Source organism: Mizuhopecten yessoensis, unplaced genomic scaffold (assembly GCF_002113885.1).
Source record: "Mizuhopecten yessoensis strain PY_sf001 unplaced genomic scaffold, ASM211388v2 scaffold11115, whole genome shotgun sequence".
Classification (NCBI taxonomy): Eukaryota; Metazoa; Mollusca; class Bivalvia; order Pectinida; family Pectinidae; genus Mizuhopecten; species Mizuhopecten yessoensis.
The window spans coordinates 232272-259810 of NW_018408887.1; the positions used below are offsets into that span (position 1 = coordinate 232272).

Genomic DNA, 27539 nt, shown 5'->3' on the forward strand with positions numbered 1-27539 from the left:
TAGACATACAACTGTGGTCCAACCAGTTCAACTGTTTGGATTGTGATAAACGAAAACAGCCCTATACTTGGAAACACAATTTCATTCACTCAAAGCTGACCAAGATTTTAAAGGTCATAGTGACCGACATATGTTGTCCAGTACTCAAGAAATATCCACACATGAAGCAAAAAGCAATTTTACCCAAGATGTCGTAGGGAACAAACCAACCTCTTAATGCCTCCCCGCCACTAATGGTGGGGAGGAATATATACCAAGATCATGTTCATGAAATATAGCTGAGGCACGGTATACCATGCATAAAGAAAGCAAAACATTACCTGCATCAATAAATATTTATTGAAGAGTAAACTTCTGTACAGTACAACAACAGTACAATGATTATGAAACTTAACCTGAACAGTTGTATTATGGATCCCAAACACAAATTAAATCATTCGTGAATTTTCATCATGACAACTTGTAAAATTTTCGTTAATTAACAGTTTTGCAAAATACATTTCCCAATTATAAGAGACAGGCTTAAACATTGCAAGTTTTCTACACATGGACACATAGAAAGTAGAAGCATAAATTCACAGCTGGCAGTGCAGCAACACATCGCGAGGTCTTAATGGGAGTACACATCAAAGATGGAGATTGATTTCAATCTGAAAAACATAGCACACAGGTTGATATTAATAATGTAATTAACATCTTGAAACAAGGAAATGAAGTACCATTACATATTTCTTGTGTTAAAATTCTGCTCCAAATTAAATATCAACTTGTTCAATCTAGAAATTATATATTTATCTGTATAATGGTTGAAATAATTGGAAATATATGCACATAACTTGTTAAGTACAGTGTACATGAAAGATCTATTAACTTTTTCCAAAATAAATTTCTTTTAAATCAATGCATGGTTGTATAGATCAGACAGAGGATGGGTAATTAATCATGTAAACAAACATCGTATTTATTTCTGAGGTCAATAAAACCATGCATTAATCACAACAATGAAAATTAAAACACACTTTTTGCATATTGTACTTAATAAAAAATCTAAAGTCTATCGTTTCTTGCCAACTGTTGCTTTAAAACTTTTCTTGAATTACATCCAATCAATACTGTATAGCAAGCTTTATAAACAAAAACAAGATAACCTAATAGATCAATCATATTTATTCAGCAATAAGCCAAGAATTATCTTGAACTCAAGTAGCGGATGGGCTTATTTCGTGATAAATATAATATGACCACAATTGTTACAGATTAAGTACCTTTTCTGAATACAATGAGTACAAAATCCACTGAAACATACTGCATTTTCATCTTTATGAAACGTACATTGTATATATATACGTTACGTTGGTTCAAAATTGAAATTTCCCATCAATTATATATTATATATGAAGGAGATCAAGCAAGGCTGATTTGACTTGTTGAAAAATATTAAACACTGACTGGTAGCACAGGGGATAAGCTCCCTGAAGGTTTCAAGTCCACCTAGTAGAGATGTTTTATAAAGAAGGACATTATAATGAATATATACTTTTTGTATTTAATCTTTAATTTAAAATGGGTAAGCGAATCAAAAGTGAGAAAAATGTCGGAACAATTTCTTACTCTTCTACAATACTGAACAGCAGAACTCTCTACCCTAAAACCCTTAAAATAAGTCATTATAAGTACAAATGCAAAGCTAAGTTCATGTTTTGGTGACATGCAGGGTTTTTTCAGAAGATGTTCTTCATTTCCCATATTATGTGTTGACAGATCTTTTACTGATGTACACTTAAGAGAAAAATTATTATGAGCACAGATCAACATTGTTTTGGTGAATATTTGAGATTCTCTTCAACATATTGTAAATATATAATATAAACACATTTGCTTGGTTTACATAGTGGCATTGCAGTGCATATGTAAATAAAAACACATTATCCAAAAAATTCCTTCAGGTACAGTAATGACTCATTTATAATGCCTAACGGTTGGCCACTTTGTCCATAACCAATATCTGTCAATGTATCGTTTTTCAGTACTTTCAGTACTTTGATTTATTTAACTTGCTAGTTCATATATATCTATCACCCTCAATATATGATCAGGCATGTGTATAAAGACGAATTTTTGTTGAAACAGACAATGGCAGTATAATGAGAAGTTACTGTACTTGAATTGAAATTGATCCTATACATTATTTGTACTTCATTATCAGTTGATTAGATACACCTTTAATATTGAATAAATGGAAGGAATTCTCTAATTAATGCATAAGCACGAGTTTTAATTGTCCATGGGTATTTCAGATCCATTTAAACATTAACCCTGTTACACATCTACACCAAGTGCTCTTGTGAAGAAAGTTGGTCCTCACTGGATAACGAAATGCTTGCGACAAACCCTACCACATTGTCAAGCAAGCCTAAAACTACTACTATTGGTACACAATATGTTAAAATAATGAGTATTGGGGGTTATATAGATCATAATGCTATCATACTTGCATATGATGAAAATATTTAAAGTGAAATCACAACCACTGTACAATCAAACTCATAGCACCGGACAGAAACTGGAGGACTCGTGGGGGAAAATACTTACCACATAAACTGCACAGGGGCTTTACATGCGAGACAACCTACTTGCCACACGAACTACACAGGGGCCTGATGTAGGTAACCACTTACATGGACAACACAAGTCCTTGATGTTCTTTCATATTTACTTGCCACACGAACTACACAGGGGCCTGATGTAGGTAACCACTTACTTGGACAACACAAGTCCTTGATGTTCTTTCATATTTACCTGCCACATAAACTTTACAGGAGCTGAATGTTGAAATACATTTCTGTATCTCATACATCACATGTCCACCACTTCTATGCCACATAAACTATATTAAATATGAACTCGCAGGACACAAATCAGGTTATCAGATCTCAAAATCTCGACATGTTTCCATCATTACATAATCGGAAACCTAATTGTTAAACAACATGATTTTGGACGGAAATTATGTTCTTCTATCTAATCCGAAATATTTTGCTGTTGTATTCTGATCAAAATAAATTACTCCTAACCAAAAATAAAATATCATTCAATTAATCAATTCCAATTTTAACTGAATGAACTACATTGTATGTATCAGGCAATTTTCTTTTCTTGTTGTTGACCAATTCCTCAAGTCAATTCAATAATAGCACTTTTAATTTCTTTTTGGTCTTTTGTTTTACCGGAAAAAAGCTTTGGTCAAATATTTTTGGCATATTTTGATTCTTTGATTAACCTTGAAGTGCTCTATGGAATGAATATCTTTACAAAAAAATAAAGAATTTATAAATGTTTTTTGCAAAATATGTTGATGTAGATTCAATCATAAAAGGAAAAAAATGAATAACAGTCATTTATAATATCATACTTATATCACAATTCCATTCACTTTTCACATAAAAATAGGTCTCACAATTACAGTTAAGAAATTAAAAAGCTACAGCTAGTTACCATTTATATACCTTACAAATCGAAAAACAGAAATCGGCCATTTTCATCTCCGTCTCTGGGTGTTTGGTCTTGTGGTACATGGTTTATACATTTTTTTTACCACTTCAAATTTATTATTATAACATTTTCTTGTATATATAACGATGAAATCTCATTATTTCTTGTCAATTCAGATAATGTTTACTGTTGTATGGGAGATTCTTTTCAGGATATCTTATTTCGGATGAACTTGGTTGTTACATGTAGATAAAACCATGTTTTATAATAAATTTATTTAAATAGTACAGGACAATAAATTGAAACTCATCATTTTTTTATATGAAATAATTTTACAAACAATATTTATTTTTATTTGAAGACATGAGAAGTATGTGTGCATGTAGGCTTTGTGTCAGACAAAATGGGGCGAACTAATATAATGGCATAGATATGGAATACAACAACAGACTTCAACAGCTGTAACAAGGCACAAGACTGTTGAATTAAAAACTGAAATCACAGACATTATATACAACCATGATATGTACGCTATTCTAATTATATAATAAATATATCTATACCGGGAATATAAGAGCACTGATTATAAGTAACAAATGAAAATGAAGTGTTGAACAACATTTTTCACTACAAGATCTTTGGGAATTTATTGAATTTAAATATTTTATTCATTACATTTAGCATACATCTGACTTTTATTTATTTTTCATCTACTTCTGGTTTTAACTACACCGTACTGGTGAATTAAATCCTTAACATCTCTCATTGATTTTCATTTAATAAAAACTTGCAGCTTTATTGATACACAGACTATGGTGTGCCAGTCTGTGCTGCACTACGTATACACTAAGCTGTGTATCAGGAAATGTTTGGCCTGTTAAATGTTTGCCCTTCACCTGTAAAATCCCCTTTCGCCAGTTATTTCACCCAACACTGCCAGCAGTGGAAATTACCAGGTAACCAGCGTTATACAGGTGAATGTTTGCGTTATTATAAATTTGCCCTCGGATCAGAAGACGACAATGGCAGAGGTTAAACTATGGCAACAAACATTCCCCGGTGCAAATTGATAGCTGATTATGGATGTGGCGTTGTTAAAAACTAAACATGACAGACCAGATATGCCACAATATACTGACACCTCATTCGTAAAACAAAATCATAGCCAGGACTGTTATGTACAGATAATTATTTCAGTCCTGAATTACAGTTATATTGCACTTTGTATAAATTCTTCTGATAAGTGAAAATCTTTGTCTATTCGTATATCCTCCTCTTCTCTTGAAAATCAATGCTTATACAACATTGCAATAAATTATTTAATCCTTTTTTCAGATCATGAATGGAAATCTGTTAAACTTTGATAAGCCATGTTGATTTTTGCTGTGTATAGGTTTAGTTATTCTAATTTCCTTTAATAACCACCTTGTTCAAGAATTAGCACATATATACCACACTACATACTAAGTTATCACTCAATTGGTATTCTTATGAAAAAGATATCTGAAATGCAAATTCTTACAATAATGATATGGTAGACCAAACTCTTTAAGTAGAAATTATGAAAATTAAATTGTCATGCACATTCTGTAAACATTTTTAGTCATCATACAGCTGTATGATGGTCAGTGGCAAAAATAATTGTAAGATACAGTAAACACGGAATTCGGGAACAGACTGAGACAATGATCAAAACCTCTGTCAGATCGTAGTGTAGTACTATCATGCCAACATATAAAAACTGCCATGAAACAGTGCAAGGGGAAAATAAGTAGATTTTACAACATTTATATCACAGCTGTGTCAAGGCAAACAGCGCAATTATATCAACCAATAAAAATATACATTGGAAACTTTAGCAACCAATGAAAATGGAGGTGGATTTTTATATTGACTACATTGATATTGTAGGGATGGCATAAAAAACACACAACAAAATGTGTCAGTTCATCAAAGTGAGGCTTTTCCGTTTTTGCGTATTGCAGAGTTATCTTCTCTTGTGAGCAGGTATTGATTGTTACGTCATTGGTTTGTGTGAGAAAATTACGTCATTTTCTCAAAAATTGATGACGTTACTCTCACAAACAAATGACTTAACAATCAATACCTGCTCACAAGAGCAGATAACTCTGCAATACCCAAAGACGGAATACAGAGGTCACCAAGGTTTAAAGTCATTCCAACAGGGGTTGGTCGACCAAGTCCTGTTTCCTATACACACACTGAAGGTCATTCCCATGAAGACTCGAAACCAATTTTCATAAGAATGTGGACTCAGCTTAGCTTAGCTGAAAATTCCACTGATTTAAACAACACTTCTTGTAAGACACACATTTCATATGTTGGTAGAGGTGTCAATTTCTGAAGATATCTGCTGAAGCCACAATGATGTGTGCACATAAACTTTTAGAGTGTCGATTACAGATCCTCGGAAAACGACAGAGTACTACTGGCCGACAGAGGGAAGTTGACCGAGACCCCCTTCCGGGGAACACAAGTAGTGGTACGACGAAGATTCACACCCTCTTCTCCGTAAGTATCAGAGAGATTCTTGGTAGACTTGACACGAACACCTGTCAAGCAAGAAAAATGAATATTCATGAGCAGAATTGAATCGATGATAAACTTGTGGTGTTTTTTTTGTTATTGTTAATCACCTATGTTCCAGACAATAAGTTTTCTATCTTCAAATTCCTGAATAAGTCTTGTTTGTTCATAAATAATTTGCCTGTGTAATAGATTATATAGGTCTGTCTTTGTTCATAAATGGTCTGCCTGTATAATATATATTAAAACAAGTAGTGTGTATAAATCCACACACAAAATTAAGGTCTTTGAAATAAGCTTATACAGAGGTGATTTACAGAAAGATTTCATTGATGTAACATTATAATTACCATGTACACGAATGATAACGACACAATCAACAAAGAAATACATATACAATGATAATTGCATACAACTGGCTTGATGACATCCAACCTTGTTTTTAAAAATATGTGTGGTTTAATCATTTAACTGGAGCAGCAACATCAAATATGATCAATTTTTCTCCTTGCCTTGGTTTCATTTCAGCTGTTTTTATAAAGGGACATCAAGGCTTAATGATCAGTTGAAATTAAATACAAATTACTTAAAAATTTAGGACAGAAATAACTGCTTTAGGTAACACTAAAATGGTCAAAACAAAATACAACTCATATTAATAACCCTAGTTCATTAACATAGCGAAAACACATGACAACCAGTTCTGTGTAACATGGGGCAAAAACACATGACAACCAGTTCTGTGTAACATGGGGCAAAAACACATGACAACCAGTTCTGTGTAACATGGGGCAAAAACACATGACAACCAGTTCTGTGTAACATGGGGCAAAAACACATGACAACCAGTTCTGTGTAACATGGGGCAAAAACACATGACAACCAGTTCTGTGTAACATGGGGCAAAAACACATGATAGCAAGGGCAGTACAAAAGGATAAAAAACATAAATTTAGGTTTTATATAATGGGGAAAAAAATGACCAGGTTTGCAAAACATGATGGCAAAAACAGTCTGTGCAACTGGGTAAATCCCGATAACCAGGCCTGTAGAATTACTGGGCAAAACCGACTAGGTCTGTTAAAAATAAGGGGACAAAAAACATGAAAACTAGGTCGGTACAACAGGCAAACACATGACAACTATGTCTGTACAACAGAGCAAACACATGACAACTAGGTCGGTACAACAGGCAAACACATGGCAACTAGGTCTGTAAAACAGAGCAAACAATACAACTAGGTCTGTACAACAGAGCAAACATGCCAACCAGCTCTGCAAAACAACATGACAACTAGGTCTGTACAACAGAGCAAACACATGACAACTAGGTATGTCCAACTGAGCAAACACATGACAACTAGGTCTGTACAACAGAGCAAACACATGGCAACTAGGTATGTACAACAGAGCAAACAATACAACTAGGTCTGTACAACAGAGCAAACACATGGCAACTAGGTATGTCCAACTGAGCAAACACATGACAACAATTCTGTACAACAGAGCAAACAATACAACTAGGTCTGTACAACAGAGCAAACACATGACAACTAGGTCTGTACAACAGAGCAAACACATGGCAACTAGGTATGTCCAACTGAGCAAACACAAGACAACTAGGTCTGTACAACAGAGCAAACACATGACAACTAGGTATGTACCACAGGACAAACAACTAATCTGTATAACAGTGCAAAAACATGTGAGAATCTGGTTTGAATAACAAGAGGACAAAAAGACATGACTTCCAGATCTTATACAACAAGGCTGAAGCAAGCTCAGTTACATATTATTTTTACCAAACAAAAACGCAAAGTTGTAATTTTGCGATGTAACTGCCCTTTAACATTTCTTTTTATAAACTATGTATTAAAGTACCCTATGGCTTACATGGTAAAGATTTCATGAGACTATGTTATGTTTATCACCAAACCTTCAGATACGAAGTTGTAAAGTAACTGTAGGACAAACAGACAATACTACAACATAAAGTTGTAAAGTGACTGTAGAACAAACAGACAATATTACAACATAAAGTTGTAAAGTAACTGTAGAACAAACAGAACAGTCATTCATCTCAACAATGATGATTTTTGTTGATGCAGAAGTAACTAAGCATTCAAGCAAAGAATGACATAAAAATGAACTTGATAGGGTATTAAGGTAAAACACAAAATAATCTTAAAGAATTTAATGAAGTAACAAAAAATTGGCGATCTGTTTAGTGATGAACGATGCAGCACTCAACTGAAATCTCAAGTATGCATAAAAGAAATCAGAACAAAACACTGGTAAGACTAAAATTATTACTAAACATTTTATCAACCAAACAATATTCTGTAAATAGAAAACTTCACAAAAACAGCTCTTTTAAATATTTAACAGAAGAAAAACAATAAAAAAAAGAAATGCATCATTCCAAACAAAGGGTTGATGTGTTGAGTTACCTCCCATGTTGATCAGAGCGACATTATGCTGCACTCCATCAGATTTGCGTACATTGGATTGGTGGTTAGACATAGAGAACCTACAGGTACCAATAACATCACTCACAGAACATGTACCAGGCTCTTACACAAATCTTCCTTCTATCTATCTTCCTTGTTTCTTTTTTTAATGTATATAAAAACCTAATTACACATTTACCAATTTGAACTGCTCTGTCAGATATAGTTCGTATATTTAGGTCTAAATTTTTTAATAAAAAATACATTGTACATGTGTTTCTGCTAATCCAACCAACCATTTACTGTTCTGTCAACTGCGATTTTTCCCCTTGATATTTTAAGAGATAAAAAAACTATTAAAGTTAGTTTTCTTTTATGATGTAACCTTGTTAAAAAGCTATTGAAAATATATGCAATTCCTGACTATCCTACCCTATTTTACTTTAAATTGTCTGCAGATTTTTTTCCCATGACCTATCATTTGTAAATTCTGATTTTTCTTACTTTAATACTTAAACACTGGAAATCACTTTATTTTTGAGAGTGGTCAAATTTCACATTAATTCCCATTGACTCATTCACAAATTTCAATATTAAGCAAATATTTAATCTATAAATAATAATTATTAATATTGAAATGCAATTGAAAATTCAATTATTCATGAAAACAAATCTACAGACAAAAGTTTGTAAAATAAATTACACATGAACTTAAAGTTATTTCCAATACCATTTATTTGATCAAACATATAAATTATCCTAACATTTCTTGTATCAAACTACATTAACATTAGCACCAGAATTGTATGTATATCATTGTTCTTTATCTTATGAAAGCTTCCTTCACACTTTACAACATTACATGTTAGTTTACTTACTACTGGACTTGTTGCGTTGGAATTTTTTTGTTTTCGCTCTCCGTGCTAAGGTTTTCCTGGCATGTATCGTGTTTTTCACAATGAGGGGTTTGTCAGAGTCAATGCTGGCCTCATTTACGAGATCCTCAAAAAATCCTACAACACAAGCAGACTGCATAACAGAATGTAAAGACCGTATCCAGTTTAATGGCGTTTATTCAGATATCCAAGGTTCATCAATGTAATAGGAGCGGCAAAATGTACAGCCAGACTGGGATTTGAACCCAGGACCCTCGAAGCTCAGTAGACGCTCTGCCAATTGAGTTACTTGGTCGCCAATGATTGACCCACCCCAGTTCTGCTACATTAATATCAAACTAGAGGTAAAACCTGAATTCTTTATTTCAAAATTTGCAGATTTGCAAAAACTTTAGGGATTAACTTTTCCATCTTTCATGTTTGAAATAAACTCATTGGCTTTTCAAGAACAAAAAATTGCACACAGTCTATTTTTTGCATATATCAACAGCAAAAATGTGGACCCCCGAAAGAAAATCTAAGTTTTACATTGTGTTCAGCTGGCTAGTAATATTACGTTTGAGTTTATTGACGTTGACCACCATTTCCTCCTTGACATCCTGTTCTATGTGCGGAGTCTGAGACACTACAGCACAGGACAGTTTCTGTAACGAGTTGTCTGCATCTTTCAACTTCCTTTCTGCATCTAGTCTGGCCATTACCTCCTCCTGTCAACACCAAACGCATAAAGATCACTGACTAGTCAATGTCCAAGGTCAGAAACTGACTAATCTGTGTGTCAAGGTCAAACACTGACCAAACATTTCAAAATCAAATACTGACCAATCAGTGTTTCAAGGTCAAACACTGACCAATCAATATTTCAATATCAAATACTGACCAATCAGTGTTTCAAGGTCAAACACTGACCAATCAACATTTCAACATCATACTGACCAATCAGTGTTTCAAGGTCAAACATTGACCAATCAACATTTCAAGGTCAAATAATGACGAATCAATGTACCAAGGCCAAACAATGGCCAATCAATATTTCAAAATCAATCAATGATCCATGTTAAAAAATATTCCAATATCAAGAAAATGTAAAATTTATTTTTTTAAATTTGAAATTATACTTGTTTGATATGAAGATTCTATGTGATTTTGTTTAAGCAACTGTTACAGAAGGAAATAAATGAATTGTTTCGAATTCAAAGTGAAACTACATAAATTCACTTTTTGCACCCCATGATTAATTTGAAGATTCAGAATGTTAAATAAATATCCCACATTAGCAAAAGAACCACAACTCACTTACCTTTAATTCTGCTTCAGTCATTTCTTTCTGTACCTTTAGATCCTATAATTATAATTAATATATTTTAGGAAACACAAGAAAAGCTCACTGTGTCTGTTATCATGACATCCGTTGCTGTAGTCCCTGGGCCATAATTGAACATACTAAATTTTAAGCTATACAAGGCGTATATGGAAAAACTAATCCCCCTGTTTAGTTTGGGAGTTACATTGCTTGGAGATACATAATTTAAGTTAACCCCCCAGAGGATGGTTTCTTCCTTGTGTTCTGTCTAGGGGACATTGAAGAAACAAAGAATAGAGAATAGATCTGCTGTATCCCACTGCCAGTCATGATGTGTATTGTAAAATGCCACGTTTGTTTGGCCCCCTGACAGAACTGGGGGGTTTCATCTGTGTCTTCTACTAGGAGGACATTAAGTCACCTACACCTTTGACTAACTTTTTTAACTCAAAAATAATCCAGATGGTGCCCTGATCAAGAAAGTCATAACAATGACAAGGCTTTTACTTGAACTTTTACCTCCCATTGGTGGATTTTCTTATCTTTCATGCACTTATATAGAAAGTGCAATTTCCTTTCAAATCTTTTCTTTCACTGACAAAAGTCAACTATCAAGTAATAATGAAATTCTTGAATCGCAGTAAACTATAATATTCTCATCCCACCAAATTGACAACCACTTAATGTTTTGAAACAAATTTTCTCAATGTTGAATTCCCCAATATAAACTTACAGGTATGAGGTACTGGTATCTCTAATAGTATTTTGCTCTTATCTAGGACATAAAGTGAGCAAATAAAACCAAGGTAAAAATTATTAGTGTATCTCCCAATTTGTTTGCACAGGTAAGGGAGACTATATTCCTAGCACATTGAGCTTAAATTCAAGTCAATTTACCTTCAAGGACTCCTTCAGCTCCTCTGCATGCCCACTGATGAACTGCTTTTCCTCCTCTAAATCCCGAGCTCTCTGTTCATTCTCCTTCATTCTATACACAAATGATACACAGGAATTTATCATTACCCTTTACAACATCCATTTCTAATAATGGCCTCTTTTGACCGTGGGATTGACAGAATTTGAAAAAATATTTCAGACATGTTTCTTGTAATCGTTTACTGGTCCTTCATTCAAGTCATTCAAATTTCAGCATGAAGCTGAAAAAGCCTCATGAATCTATGAGTAATTTCACAAATTATATAGGGCGCTATATAAAGGTTGTATATAATTATTATTATTTATCATTATGAGCCTTAATAACTAATCTTAACTTTTCAACCCGAAAAATTCGGATTTTGTATCCATAAATTTAAGGGTTTTCAAAAGTAACCCTGAGGTATTGCTATTTTAACCAAAACATATCGGGTATATATGAGCCACACTAACTTTTCCTCAGCGTGTGATTTCTCACGAAGAAGTTCTTTGGTCTGGAACTCAATGAGTTTGAGTGTAGATGTTAGTTCCTCTTTGGTGAGAGCTAGACTCTGGTTCTCCTCCGTCAATTTCTGCTGCGAACTCTGCTGGGAATGTAATGTCTCCAGGATCTTCACCTTCTCCTCACTCAAACTCTGATACAACACAAAACAACAAAATAATTCGCAACTTGATCCTAGACACAAAGGAGATTAATTTTATGTCTTAAATATTTCACCCTTTCATTTTATTTGTGGATTGAAAAGTCTGTATAAAACCAACAAAGTCATGTCCTTTTTTTTCGCTTTAAACACTTTTATTATTTTTCCTGTGTTCCAAAGAGTACACTAATCGGATCTAGAGCCAGAGCAATCAAAACTGATTCAGAATTCTCTATCCTTGACAGCATATTTTTTTATGTATCGTATATCTTTCCTTCTCATGATCAGTTTTCAACAAATGATGCTTTCAACTATCATATGAAATTGTTTATTGACATGGAAACACTTCTCAAAATTTTAGAATAATGAAAATATAGTACAGTACATGTATAAACTAACAAGAATTTTTGTTTATGTAAACAAAAACATATGTCTGCCAACAGACAAACTTCGGTATTAAAAATTACCAAAGGGCCATATCTTTTTATATAGTGGAGCACGAAACCCGAATTTAGAATGCAACACTCCTACGTCCCAAGATACATTAAAACTATAGCAAGTTTGGTCAACGTAGGTGAAATAACATGAAAGTTATGCCGTGGACAAACTTCAGTATTAAAAATAAACAATGCCGTGGACAAACTTCAGTATTAAAAATAAACAAAGGGCCAAAACTCTGTATAAAGTGGGGCACGAGACCAAGTTCCAGTGCACTGCACACCTTCTGTGGGTGATGCAGGTATATTTCAACCTTCTGTGGGTGATGCAGGTACATTTCAAGTTTGATTAAGATATCTTTAATGGTTTAGAAGTTATGCCGTGGAACAATTTCGGTATTAAAAATAAACAAAGGGCCATAACTCTGTATATAGTGGGGCATAAAACCTGATTTTAGTGCAAGAGATTCCGCCTTCTCAAGATACATAAATATGGTATGTTTGGTGAACGTAAGTGACATAACATGGAAATCATGCTCCGGACAAACTTTGGTATTAAAATTAAACAAAGGACCATATATAGCGAAGCACGAGACCTAATTCCAGTGCACTGCACACCTTTTGTGGGTGATGCAGGTATACTTCAAGTTTGATCAAGATATCGTTATTGGTTTAAAATTTACGGGCCGGATAAGAATTCACTGAAAAAGTTGCACTTATTTAACCTTTGACCTTGAGGTGAAGGTCACATTGACCTAATTCCAGTGCTGTGGGTGATGCATGCATACCTAAAGTTTCATCAAGATATCTTTAACGGTTTAAAAAGTGATGGCCTGGACAAGTTGCCATTATGAGAACCAGATGAAGAAGAAGAAGAAGAAGAAGAACCACCAGAAGAAGAACCAGTACTAATACAATATGTCTCCCTTCATTCGAAGGGGAGACATAATTAGTGCCTTACCTGCAGACTTATTTGCTGCTGCTGTAGTGTACCTGATAATGCGACCCGATCGGAGTCCAATATCCTCATACATTCAGCTGTGTCCTCAAGTTCACTGAATAATATAAACAATTGTGAAGCTTTTGCAATCATTCGCATTTTCTGAATTTTTTAAGTGCCAAGGGTGTTTATAAGATAAAAAAGTAGCTTGAAAATGTATAAAATTTTGTAACCTCAGATATTGGTTTCTCTTGGGACTTCCTTCATGATCCATTTACTAAACACTTACTTTCTGATGCGTTCATATTCTTCCGTCATTTCTTGCTGGTACAACTCTAACTTTTGTTTCTCCTTTTCAAGCTCCTGGTTGATCCTCTCCAGCTCCTATCACAAGAGGTATTTTAAACTCACATATAATATGCTTAATGATTATTTTTTTCACAGTTTCAATGATCCTTTGTCAGACTGTGGATATATTACATAGAATGAAAAACTTAAGTCATTGTCAATGGATTCAACTTAATTTAATGCTAATGCTTAATATCACATTTCTGTTAATATCAAATATGCCACCATTTATCTAAATGTTTTTTATATCATGTGATCCGACATAAATTCCTGTTTTTATGATTATTAAATTCTATTGAAAACATATTATTTGCGAAAATTGTATTTTCAGGCTTTAATCAACGAAACAAAAAAATTATAACTTAAATAATCTTCTTGTAACAGTCCAAGGGCCTATTTTTCACATTAGATTGGTTAAAATGGACCAAACCACAGCCAGAGTGGTGTCTTTACTGAGTGTAGTTTACCTGATCTAGTTCTGTTACATTGTAAGGGTATATGTGAAGTATTCAACATCAGACTTCTTAAAAAGTAACATACACTAAAAGTGTTTTATCTTCACAGAAACTATCCTTTTGATTAATGTCACATTTGGCTTTATATCATATATCACCTGGTAAATGATGCATGACATTAAGAGGAATTCCCCGTATTTGTTATCATTATGTCTATGCAAACTGTTTGCCTACATTTTTAATGTTTATTTGTGAAACAGACATAGATGATAGGTGAAAGTAAATAAAACAATATTCAGTTTCTACCTCAGTTCTCTCCCTTTCATCTGATAACGCTAACACCTCAGTCTGAAGCTGATCTGGAACAAACAAACAATTTACACTGTAGATTTTTATATCAGACATAAGATGTTTTATAACAACATAAAACGGAATGATATTAACATTTAAAAATATCCAAGGATGAAGAAGATATGTATACCGGTACTAAAGGGGCTGGTCGGGGAAAAAATGTCATATTTGCTAAAATGGCATACACATGTTTAAAATACCTCCTTATGAAATATACCGATTCAAATTTTGCTGAAATTCACTCCCTTAGAGTAAAAATTATAATTATATTAAAGAAATCCTAATTTGTCACCTGACGTCTAAAACTCTCAATTGACCCAGATCAGTGTTGTAATTTTCCGCACACGCGTCATCAACAAGGCCAAATGTAAACATCGCGGCGAAAGAAAAAGATGCATGCAAAAGTCATGACAGGCACGAGGTATCAATACCGTTATATATAACATCAACATATAGGTAGGACTACTACACGTGCATCATACATGACCTTTGAAAACAATTATTTACGTATAGTATTGCTGTCTTGTCCGCTAGTTGAGACCGACATGGCCCATGACGGCGTGCTATTTTTGTTATCTTCACTGCCTCACTTTTGAAACAACCACGTGCCATATATAAATAGATCTGCGCTAAATTTACGCGGGGCTTCCCCGAGATTTCAGTGGTCAAAACTGGACATTGCAAGCGGAACTCGACCATCATATTGCCGTGGTTTAACTTTTGGAAGGCCAGAGAACGCATTTAGACCCATTTATTTTGTATTTTTTTCCCCCACCAGCCCCTTTAAGAATATAACCCCTGGATTTTCAAAGTTGGTATATTTAATTCCTTATTGCACATACTTATTATAGAATTAACTCTGAAAGATTTCAACAGTTATCCAGTAATCCTTCGTTCTTGTACACGGTATACTGACAACATTCATAGTTCTTAAATTTGCCTCTATATACAACCAAGAACATCAGTGGAGACAGCTACGATGTACCAATTAATTATGCTACTGCTGCTGGAGATCGACTTTTGACTTCAGCTTCTACATATCAGCTGACTGTGAAAGTTTGTATGAAAGAACTTTGTAACAGTAAAAGTGAGAAGAGAAGTTGCCAAATTTGATATAAATCTGAGACAAAGTGGAAGTGTAGGTACTGAAATAGTCTTGCTTCTGTTTTGCCATCTGTAAGCCCTGATCCTCCAACTGTCGAATGATGTTGTCTGCAAGCTGAGCATGCTTCCAAGTTCTGTGTAAAAATAGTTTTATGATATTATAACAACTTTTCTGCAAGAAATATCACAATCAAACTCAAGAATGTTTATATAATAATGTTATTACTGTGTGCCGGGAAACTTTTGCCTAATTTTCGTCCTTTACTGGTAAATGCATATTTGCCCGGCGTTAATTTCATTCTTCACATGGAATTACTATGCAAAGTAAGGTGTAAACTATTATTCGCTGCCAAGGCAAATTTGCTCCCATTATGGAGGACGAAAAAAGTGAAAATTAAACTTTAACGAAAATTTCCTGGTATACAATATTTCAGCTAAACAATATTTACAAAACATTGGCAATGAAGCTAAAAATTGTAAGCTTAAGAATAAAGAAATTGAGTGAAACAAAGATTAACCAAGTGATCAATGAAGCAGGAAATATAGGTCACAGTGACCTTCAGTTCGCTCTACTGTATATATGTAAAGTACTCCTCAACATGAACCCACATGTATGTAAGTTTGATGTCTCCTGGACTACTATTAGAGCTATGGAGCTCAACACAAAGTCTAATCAAGATGTCATCAAGACCAATGGAAAAGACAAACATTAAATGCCCATTCCACTACATTCCAAAGATATAAAAAGTGGTTCTGAACAATCTACATACAACTAAACTCATACAGAATGCATTGTCATATTCCAAGATCACTGGATGTTTTTCTCTAATTTACATGTAGTTTAACAGTCTCAAATTATAGTAGAAATTAACTGTCAATCTTTTATATCTATATTTATAACCACATCTTACGGCTTTAAACACATGCTACTGCAGCAGGTTGTTAACCATATTAAATGTACTATGTAAAAGAATATTCAGGTTTTTGATAACGTTAGTGGGAGGTGAATGGGAAACAGTACTTACATTCGCTTTGACTTTTCAATCATGTCGATCCATTTATCTCTTTCAAAACTGCTGTCTGCAGCCAAAAGCATCCTTCCCTGTGTTATATAAAAACCAATCAAGTTATTAACAACTTACAATAACTATGAACCCTTGTGCTACATATAGATATCAAGTTGACAAATTGCAATCAACTTTTACACCTACGTTAGGAGTAGATATAAACTTGATCATTATGTCATCCACATCAAAACAATTCAGCATCATTGTATCCTCATCCTCCCTTCTCTGCATATGAAAAACACACATGTCCCATGTGGAACACCCTTGATGTTGCAATCAGATGACAGCTTTATCAACCTTACAACTGAAAATGTGTCAAAGCATTGTTTGAATGACTGTGGCCATAGGCAAGTAATAATAATAATAATATACAACATTTATATAGTGCCCTATATCATTTGTAAAATTACTTTAAAGCGCTTTACAACATATGGATAATAGTATTAGTCATAATTGTGAAACCAAAAAAGGCTTACAATCACTTGTATACATTAAGCAAGCAGATAATCGTCGCAATGTGCACATAAATGAATAAATAAAGGGTGGTATTTACATGACGTCTTTGCAATGAGACTAACATGCAGCCGTGAACAGGTGAGTTTTGATGTCCTTTTTGAATTTGGTGACAACACCTCAAGAATATAAAATTGTTGTACAAGTGTTTCTTGAAGGTCTTGCATGGATGTGTAAATTTGTAGAATCATTTACAGCTCGTTTCAAATATAGTCTTAGTTTGTGTATAAGTTATCTAGATTTGTTTTTGCAATATTTAGTGTTGCACTTGCATTCAATGTTTATATCCTGTTTTACCCAAGTTTAGGTGAACAGGTGGGAGAAAAAAAGTCAATCATTAGGTACATATGCAGGATATAGATGTTCTACCAGAGGGTGTAGAGTTTGGATCAGAACAAAGGCCTTGAGATTCTGGCCTAATTTCTACACCCTCGGGTAGACAATCTATATCCCACATACTTACATATATGATAGACTCTGTTAATCCAGGCAAAGATTACAGGACTGAAAACAGCTGGACAGTGGATACTGATGAATTTTGACCTCTGTATATATGTACATGGCCTGTCGTTTCTGAAAGCTGAATTTAAATTCTCATCCACAACTCACAGGTAATAAAAAAAAAATCATAACATTTCACAGCCATAGTTTCATACACCGGCATCGTAAAGTTTGTAGCTACTCTTATTTATTATACATACACATCTGTATATTAAAAGGATTTCTATTTTCATATCTATACTCAATAGTATCTCCAGCAAACTGAAACAGGAGATTCACACGTAAACTTACATGAATATCTGCACTGTCCAGGTAAAATGCAAATGGCTGTCCTTGTTCTCGTGACTGAGTTACACTGCACTCTCCTAACGGTATGATTCCCTGAAAATAACGACAGGATACACTCATGTTAGTCACAAATCAACACATAAAAGATTAATTTTTACAAGGTCTCTACAGTAAACACCTGGTCAGTTTGTACACATCTTGAGAACGTTGAAATATCAACTAGAATACAGGTCAGCAAGCTACCCCGCTGTATGCCTGACAATGTATCTCCCATATACAACAGGGTTTGGACAGTATATGCCCTGTTCTATTTTAAAGTAACGGCAACATTGACCTTCAAAACTTTTTAAAGCCCTATTGCACATGTACCATCTTGTGAAATTTCAGAAATTTTGGCCTTCTGTAACGGCCTTATGATGTATTATTATATTCCTGTTTCTGTTTTTTAGTAACAGCGACCTTGATCTTAGGAATTTTCTAAACCCCTATTTAACATCTGCACATCACAGTGTATCACCATGTGAAATTTCAGAAATTTTGGCCATCTGGATCATGAGATAATCTCCAGAAACAAAAGTGCTGACGGACAGACAGACAGAGAGATGGACACCGTGATTACTATAGGGCACCCACATTTTGCGGGGCCCTATAGCTATATAATAAAGGCAGAAAGAAATAGGCATGTCCTGTTTGAGATGATTAGTTCTAGAATTTGGTCATACAGTTTTAGAATTTACCATAACTATGCTGGTACTGTAAATCATATTTTGACGATGTTTTTTTTTTTATGTGGACCCTTCTGGAATACCTGGGCACATAAGCCTTTAGTCTCTTAAAATTTCTTCTAAGTCATTTACAAGAAAAATGATTTTATTATCAATTTATAAACGAAACTAAAATTAGACTTGAGCACAAAAATCCATGCTTGAGCATGACAACAATTTCATGAATTTGGTCTTATTCTCCTTGTACTTTTTCAAAGGTTTCCATAAAAATCTCTTTCTATTTTGTATATTCTGCTGTCGTTTTGCATCATTTTGGGCTCGAGTTGCGGTATTGTTAATAATTTGTTATTCTCTTTGGGTCTTTATTATGGTATTTGGTTATAGTATTTGGATCCCCTGACTGTGAATTTTTGTTGGATTTGGTTTAAATTTATATGTATTTTGTATGTTTTAAACAAGAGGCCCGGAGGGCCTGTATCGCTCACTTGGATATCTAAGCAATCAAGGCAAAATATTCTCCTTATAAGATCCAAGGGAATGGGCCAGACCCCTAGGCCAATCCTTGTAGCATATCTGTATTAGATTTTTCATACCCAGCAGTTTCATGTATTGTTATTTGGTCGGGATCTCAACTGTTTCCAAACTGTGACTCAGAAACTAGGTCCCTACGGTTATGGCAAGATCCTAAGATTAATTATAATATCATGACTGCATTTGTCTCTTTATGACCAGCATTTGTATACATAGTTTTGGGGTGGGGATCTCAACCGTTTCAAGTTTATGACCCAGGGGTTAAGTCTGCAAGTGTGGGACAGACCCTGGGGCAATTCTAATATCATGACTGCATTCGTCTCTTTATGCCCAACAATTGTATATATTGTTTTGGGGTGGGGATCTCAACCGTTTCAAAGTTATGACCCAGGGACTATGTCTCCAAGGGTGGGGCCAGACTCCAGGGCCATCCTGGAATCATATGTGTACTCTTCTCTTTATACTCAGCAATTGTATATATGGTTATAGGGTGGGGATCTCAACCATTTCCACGTAATAAACTAGTTTGACCCCATCCCTTAGCCTGGGGGTCAGCCCCACCATTTGTACAATTTTGAATCCTGCCTCCCAGGAATGCCTCTGACCAAATATGACTGATATCCAGTCTATAGTTCTACAAGTCCTTTATAGCAATATAGCCAAATTACCCACTTTTGGCCCCACTTTTCAGCTCCCTGAGGGGTCAGCTCCACCATTTGTACAATTTTGAATCCCAACTACCTAGGGATGCTTCCAGTCAAATATGGTTGATATCCCACTATTAGTTCCAGAGAAGAAGTCGTTTATAGCAATATAGCCAAATTACCCACTTTTGGCCCCACTTTTCAGCTTCCTGAGGGGTCAGCTCCACCATTTGTACAATTTTGAATTACCACCACCTAGGGATATTTCCAGTCAAATTTAGTTGAATTCCAATCAGTGTTTAAGAAGAAAAAGTCGTTTGAAGAAATTGTTGACGTACGGACAACATACGCCACGGTATGGCATTAGCTCACCTTGATCCTTCGGACCCGATGAGTTAATAGGCCATTCCAAATTAACAAATGATGCGACTACAGATCTTTAGATGAGTGTTTGTTAGGCTATGTGTCTTATGTTATGGTTTGAGTGCACGCATACCTTGGGATGAATGTTGATACAATTTCGCTTTTCCATCTCCTTTTTTTCACTCTCCTGATAGTAACATAGAAAACCATCTCGAATAATGAAATATCTGAAATGATAAAAAACATTGTTTGTTTTAATGCTTGATCATATAAAGCCATGAATATTCAAGCCGCCATTGTTTCTACAAAAACAAAGACAAAGCTCCTCTGTAAAATTTAAATTTTAAATTTATACTGATTTCATTTTTTGACCAGGTTTCCAGATTACAATGAAGTTTTCAGATTCTCCAAATATCCAATAGTCTGGGGACTTGATAAGCCTTAATGATATCTATGCTTAAAACATCAGAATATTTTACATGTTTAGTTACATTCAGACTGTTAGACCTTTAAAATTCTGGGCCTCTGAAATAAGAACTGACATTTCACTGACAGTGATGCATGAGTCTACTTTTTTGGAGCTTTTGGTGTCTCGAACCCTCAGAATATTGAACCCATAGGTACCAAATTTTCAGATTTGTTGGGCACCAGAATACCAGCAGAAACAACAGAAACCTATTTTAGGGAGTTCATGCAATACAGTGTAAAATTGTTTCCAGTAATGTTGCAGAAAAGTTTTACATAGCAAATATCATGTGCATGTCTCATAGTAATGTTTTTAAAAGGTCTTTTACATATCAAGGTCCATATACATATAAAAATGTATATGGAATAGTTTACCATCATATACAAGTACAGAACTGCAAAAGTCTTTTATCTTTTCAGAAATGTGCCAAACAGTATTTTATGGGATAAAAACATGTATGCTCATCATTTGTGTAATTTGTGTAATTTAGCACATTATTTATCTAATAGTTGTATAGTTAAAATTGTGCTCATCACTTGTGTAATTTTTAGAACATTATTTATCGAACTGTTGTATAGTTAAAATGTAATACCTGGGCTGACCGTGCTGGTAAGCTCGGGTCATCGTTTCATTTAGAGCTGTTTCTGTGATAATAGTGGATTTAAAATGTACATGTAAAATTATCTTACCAATTTACCATTCATAGTACTATTTTATCATGTACATTTTTTAATATGCTTGACCATATGAGAGACGAGTCTTTGACTCAATATGTATTATTATTATCATTATTGTACATTTATAATCAAAAGTCTGGAGAAACCTTGTTGTTCTTCAAGATACCAGTGCAACTTTTTTTTTGTGAAAAAAGAAACAATAATTAGATTAATTATTATTACTGTTTGCTAAGGTAAATGGGCAAGCACCTCAAAGTCTGGAAAATACTGAACCAATTAGAACTCTTATTTGTTGGATAAACAACAAAGTGTGCTGGTATAATCTACCTTAACAGTGTAATAGATAGCACCAATACAGCAGTGTCAAATGTTCCTCCCAATGGAGGTCTTGTGTTTAGAAAGATAGCACGGACTTCCCTCTGGTCCGTGTTATCTTTCACACATATAGATTAGCCTGCGAAATGTGTCCCTTTACTTTTATCATATTGTACAGCATAAACATTTAATCATCTAATGATGTATCCTGATCACCATTTTAACTGTATGATGTGTGTAATGTCTTTACAATGCTGTATCATGATACTGCATACTATATATGGTTTTTAGTCCACTGAATATATACAAACAAAAAGAATATGTACTGTTTTAGCTAAGTTATATCACTTCAGGAAAATTTTAACTTATATTTTAAAAAATCGCTTTGTACTAAATGCATCACATTTCAGTAATATAGTTTAAAACTGTTAGTATTACACTATAATTATACATATATACATTTTAGAAAAAAACAAGAGGCCCAGAGGGCCTGTATCGCTCACCTGTTTCTTTTGTTACATGCCACTGACATATAGGTAACTTAAGACCATTTGGTAACTAGAACACAAGACATTTTAACATCTCTTAAACGGTTCTGAAGATATTGTTGTTTGAAACTTAAAATTTTAATTTTAAAGCTTTTAACCCATATTGACCTTTGAATCCCGATTTGCACTTTAAGTTGACCTTTGACCTCATTACTGTAATAAAGAAAACAATTCACACAGCTGGTCTACATAACATACCCAAGTATCATGACTCTAGTCCAAATGGTTCTTAGAATATTGTTGTTTGAAACTTAAAATTTTAATTTTAAAGCTTTTAACCCATATTGACCTTTGAATCCCGATTTGCACTTAAAGTTGACCTTTGACCTCATTACTGTAATGAAGAAAACAATTTGCACTGCTGGTTTACATAAAATACCCAAGTATCATAACTCTAGTTCAACTGGTTCTTAGGATATTGTTGTTTGAATTTTTTAACATATTTAACCACTGTGACCTTGAAAGTAGGTCAAGGTCATTTTAATGAAGAAACTTTATAGCACTCCATCCCAGGTATCAACTGGCCAAATATCAAGACCCTGGGCCTTATGGAACTTGAGAAGAAGATTGTTAAAGCCTTTAACCAAAGTTGACATTTGACCCCCGACTAGCATTTAAAGTTGACCTTTGACCTCATAACTGTAACTGAAAAAAATATTCGCACTGCTGGTCTTCATAACATACCGAAGTATCATGACTCTGGTTGAAATGGTTCTTAGGATATTGTTGTTTTGAAATTTTTAACATATTTAATCACTGTGACCTTGAAAGTAGGTCAAGGTCATTTTAATGAGGAAACTTTATAGCACTCCATCCCAGGTACCTACTGACCAAATATCATGACCCTAGGTCCTACAGTTCTTCAGAAGTTGTTCAAAAGAAAAAGTTGGCGGACGGACGACGGACGCCGCAGTACGGCATAAGCACACCTGGCCCGAAGGGCTAATAAATATTGATGAATTTGAGACATTTCCTGTTAGTTTAACTTAGTTACCAGGCAGTTCAGGAAAGGCCTGCTTTGTAAAGGTAACAGTATAAATATGGTATTTTTATCATTTTTTTCTTGAAAACATGCTAATTGGCTAAAACACACTACATTGATTGATTTGTATGTATAAATTTTGGCAAAAAAATCACAACTTTTGACCAGCAGTATCACTGTATGTTTGTCATATTGAGTAATTCTTTTATAGTTCTGAAGAAGCTCACTGTTCGGGCGAAACCGGTAGACATACCTAATAAAGAAGATTCAACTTATCCTGAGCTTTTTGCGATTGACACCTATTCTTAGTTTCCCTATTCTTCAATCGCCCTGCATACTGGTTGGTATCCAGGCAAGGGATAACGAAACCCACCGAACCTGAACTACAATAACGGCGTTGGCTCTACTCCTGGATCGATCATATATATATTTAATAGAACCGTTTCTGAAACGAACAACTACTATAGGGAAACCTACTGAATTATGTGTAAATTCTGCACATCCCGGAAGAATCTGATGTTGATAAGCTGTGTATTAGAATGTAGAATTTACTTCCTGTAATATGTGTCCACTTGAGTGTCGTATTGACAGCTGACTAGTAATAAATAACCCCCTGACCAGAAACCACTGATAAAATCTACCCTATATTTACCTTCAAATATTCACCATGCAGTCACAAACATTCTTTTGTCTCCCTGATAAAATCCACACTATATAACGTTATAATGTATCTTTCTTTATCAGTGCTTTATGAGTACATTTATTTATAATATTTAGAATTTTTCTAACTTGGCAACCTGCCTTCTGGTGCATTTTGTCAGCTACAACAAGATCAAATCTACTTGTGCTATTTTTTCAAGAAGCTTTCAGTTTTTATTTTATTTTTTATTTTTGCAATGATGATTAATCTTCAATCTTTGATCAAGAGCACTGCAGTGTGCACGGTGTCAGAAAGTGGTGCCCAGTAGCTTTCAATAATTAAGATACTTCAAGATAAGGTATATATTGTAAATATGCCAATTAAGGTTCATTAATAGGTGCATTCAGAATTTAATAAAACAGCTATTTTTGTATCACATCAATGTATTTTGTAAGTGTCTGGACTGTTTAATTTGAATTTAACATATACTGTGCTTTACATAAACAACGTCTGTGTCTTATGCAATAATCTTGAACCTTATAATCACAGTTAAATATTTGGGTCCGAGATTGTCTGAATGGTACTGTAACTGATTCACCCCTGAAATTTCAAAATGAACTATTCCAACCTTTAAATTGGAAGAGTTTAAATTTGTCTGCAGGGGTGAATGAGTTAATGTAGTTACCTACAATGGACAAATACTATCTAACAAAGATCCACAATTTATAGTATTTGCCCATTTTACGTACCTACCACATTTAAGTACCATTCATTAACTCCCAGACCCAAACAGAAAATGATATTTCCAATAACAGCAAAAATTAAAAAACAGGCTGGCGCAGAATAAAACTGGATATAAAAGTTAAGAAAGGGGGTGCCAGAGTGGGGGTGTAGGTTGGGGAAGGGGTGGAGTGGGGACAGGGCCGTTCCAGGTGTGTCCATCCGATCTAGAGTTCCATATCAGAGATGGATGGTGAATAGAGAGAAACAAGTCATATTAAGTTGTGGTTCAGTATGATTTATAACTTTTAGGTTGTGGTTGAATACTACAAGCATAGAATTAGATTGGAGGGAAAGGCAACTGCATCTTTTGGCATAGGAAATAATTTACAATTTAAGTTATAGTAAGTTTTACCAGTTCATTCACTTAAAAACCATATTTTCTGATACACAGATAAAATGAATATATTGAATTTTTAAATCAACAACACTTATAAAACATATCTACATGAATAGAATTAATGTATTGATTTTTTAAATCAATAACACAAAACTGAGTGACATTCTTGGGTATCCGTAGCCAGATTATTTTCATACGTAAACTATTGATTAGACACGATCGTAAAGAGGTCAGTGCACTGCATGACTTGAGCACGGTACTATAAGCATCACTGTTTCAGCAGCTGTAACATACACAGACATAAGCGCCAGCATCAGTATCAATACCATCAGTGCGTACATCGGTAACATTCGACCGACACACACTAACTGTAAAAAGCTCTACGGCCTAGGAAGGTCAATCCCTAAGGGAATTTCTGAAATACCCGGAAGTCATCTCGGTCCACTGACTTCATTAAAACAACGTATCTTTTACATTAAATAAGGAAATAACTTGCCTTTTCGCCCACTTGTTTGACTGGTGGTTGAACGGTCTTTTATACAATATCCCGGCCAACTGGACCTTCGATGTCCATTCGCCTGACCGCGAGTTTCTCTCTGGCATACTGTTCATGGCGGGTGCCTCATAACTGCAGTGGTGCCTTGAATGGGACACACAACACACCGATCCCAAACAATCCATCGGCTGACACCTCTACCGCGACCGCTGAACTTCCGTGTGACAATTTTCTTCGACAGTGCTCGGATTTTATCGTTAGAAATGATGCACTGGCATGTAACATTCCGAAATACATCAAAAAATGGCGCAAACATTTTGAAATATATGTCGAAGTACATTTTGTTTTGCTAAGTTGTTCGTAGCAGTGGCGTAGTTAATAAACACTGTTTAATTGAGTGTGATCACAATGATGATAATGATGAGCTATATGTTAACTTATTTCAGAGTACTAAAGGTAACCATACTACAACTTTTATATTTAACCGCCGTGGAACCCGGTGCCAAATAATAGTCTACTGTCTTTACTGATCAGGCCTATATCAGCACTAACACCGCGTTTTCTAGCGGAGAAATAAATAACAAGTTGCTTATAAAATGTGCGGCAAACAAAAATCACATACATACAATTGCCCCTGACTAAATTTAAGCAACGGAACCTACGTACGTAGGTGAACAGCAAATCTCTCAAGTACATTCAACCTTCAGAATGTTTTTAAGATATTTGAAACAATCAAGTTATGTAATCAGTTATTTTGTAAAGTGATATAGGCAAGAACTGAAGATATATAATATAGTGTTATAGCTATTTTTAAGAAATCACAAAATTGTAAATGTGTCATGTGGTTTTACGATGTCATGCACGTTTCATCAGGGAAAAACGTATTTTGAATGTATGCCACAGAAATCTCAACCATTTGCTTATGGCAAAACTTCGGTCAAAGGGAATAAATATCACCACTTAGTTTAAGATTTCTCTGTCAAACATTCGAGAAGCATCATCATCAAAGCAAAAGTTCTTGAGTGTCATCATTACATTCTTTATAAAAAAAACAGAGAGCGCCATAATTGGAGTGTCAATACCATATCAACCGTTCACATCGCAAGTAAAAATCATATCAAACGCTTGTGAAGCGTCAACACCATATCAACGTTCATGGAGCGTCAACATCATATCAACGTTCATGGAGCGTCAATATCATATCAAACATTTACAAAGCGTCAACACCATATCAACCTTCATGCAGCGTCAATATCATATCAAACATTTACAAAGCCCCAACACCATATCAACGTACATCGGGCGTAAACACCATATCACGTCAACACCATATCAACGTTGTTGAAGCGGCAAAACCATATCAACGTTCATGGAGCGTTAACATCATATCAACGTTCATGGAACGTCAACACCATATCAACGTTCATGTAGCGTCAATATCATATCAAACATTTACAAAGCCCCAACACCATATCAACGTACATGGGGCGTACCATATCAACATTCATGGAGCGTCAACATCATATCGAACATTCACAAAGCGTCAACACCATATCAACGTTCATAGGGCGTCAATACCATAGCAACGTTCATAAGGCGTCAACACCATATCAACGTTGCTGGAGCGTCAACACCATATCAACGTTCATGGAGCGTCAATATCATATCAAACATTTACAAAGCGTCAACACTATATCAACGTTCATGGAGCGTCAACATCATATCAACGTTCCTGAAGCGACAACACCATATAAACGTTCATGGAG

The 27539-nt window shown here is 34.7% G+C and overlaps 1 protein-coding gene across 3 annotated transcripts; it reads right to left on the minus strand.

The window, feature by feature from the left end:
- Positions 1-316: 316 nt before the first annotated feature.
- On the minus strand, positions 317-26003 carry LOC110466078 (pleckstrin homology domain-containing family D member 1-like). Of its 3 annotated transcripts, XM_021522369.1 has the most exons (15): positions 25774-26003; positions 20663-20756; positions 18270-18359; positions 16923-16999; positions 15940-16031; positions 14749-14801; positions 13929-14023; positions 13661-13754; positions 12075-12256; positions 11586-11676; positions 10686-10727; positions 9942-10092; positions 9368-9502; positions 8490-8569; positions 5979-6065 (listed from the first exon to the last, which is right to left on the minus strand). In XM_021522369.1, the coding sequence occupies exons 1-14, from the start codon at positions 25956-25958 to the stop codon at positions 8502-8504; spliced, it is 1449 nt and encodes a 482-aa protein (XP_021378044.1). In that variant the 5' UTR covers positions 25959-26003; the 3' UTR covers positions 5979-6065; positions 8490-8501. The 3 variants fall into 3 exon arrangements, with proteins under 3 accessions (XP_021378045.1, XP_021378043.1, XP_021378044.1); XM_021522370.1 differs by lacking the exons at positions 5979-6065; positions 8490-8569 and adding an exon at positions 317-650; XM_021522368.1 differs by lacking the exon at positions 8490-8569 and having other exon boundaries at positions 317-6065.
- Between the last annotated feature and the right edge of the window lie 1536 nt (positions 26004-27539).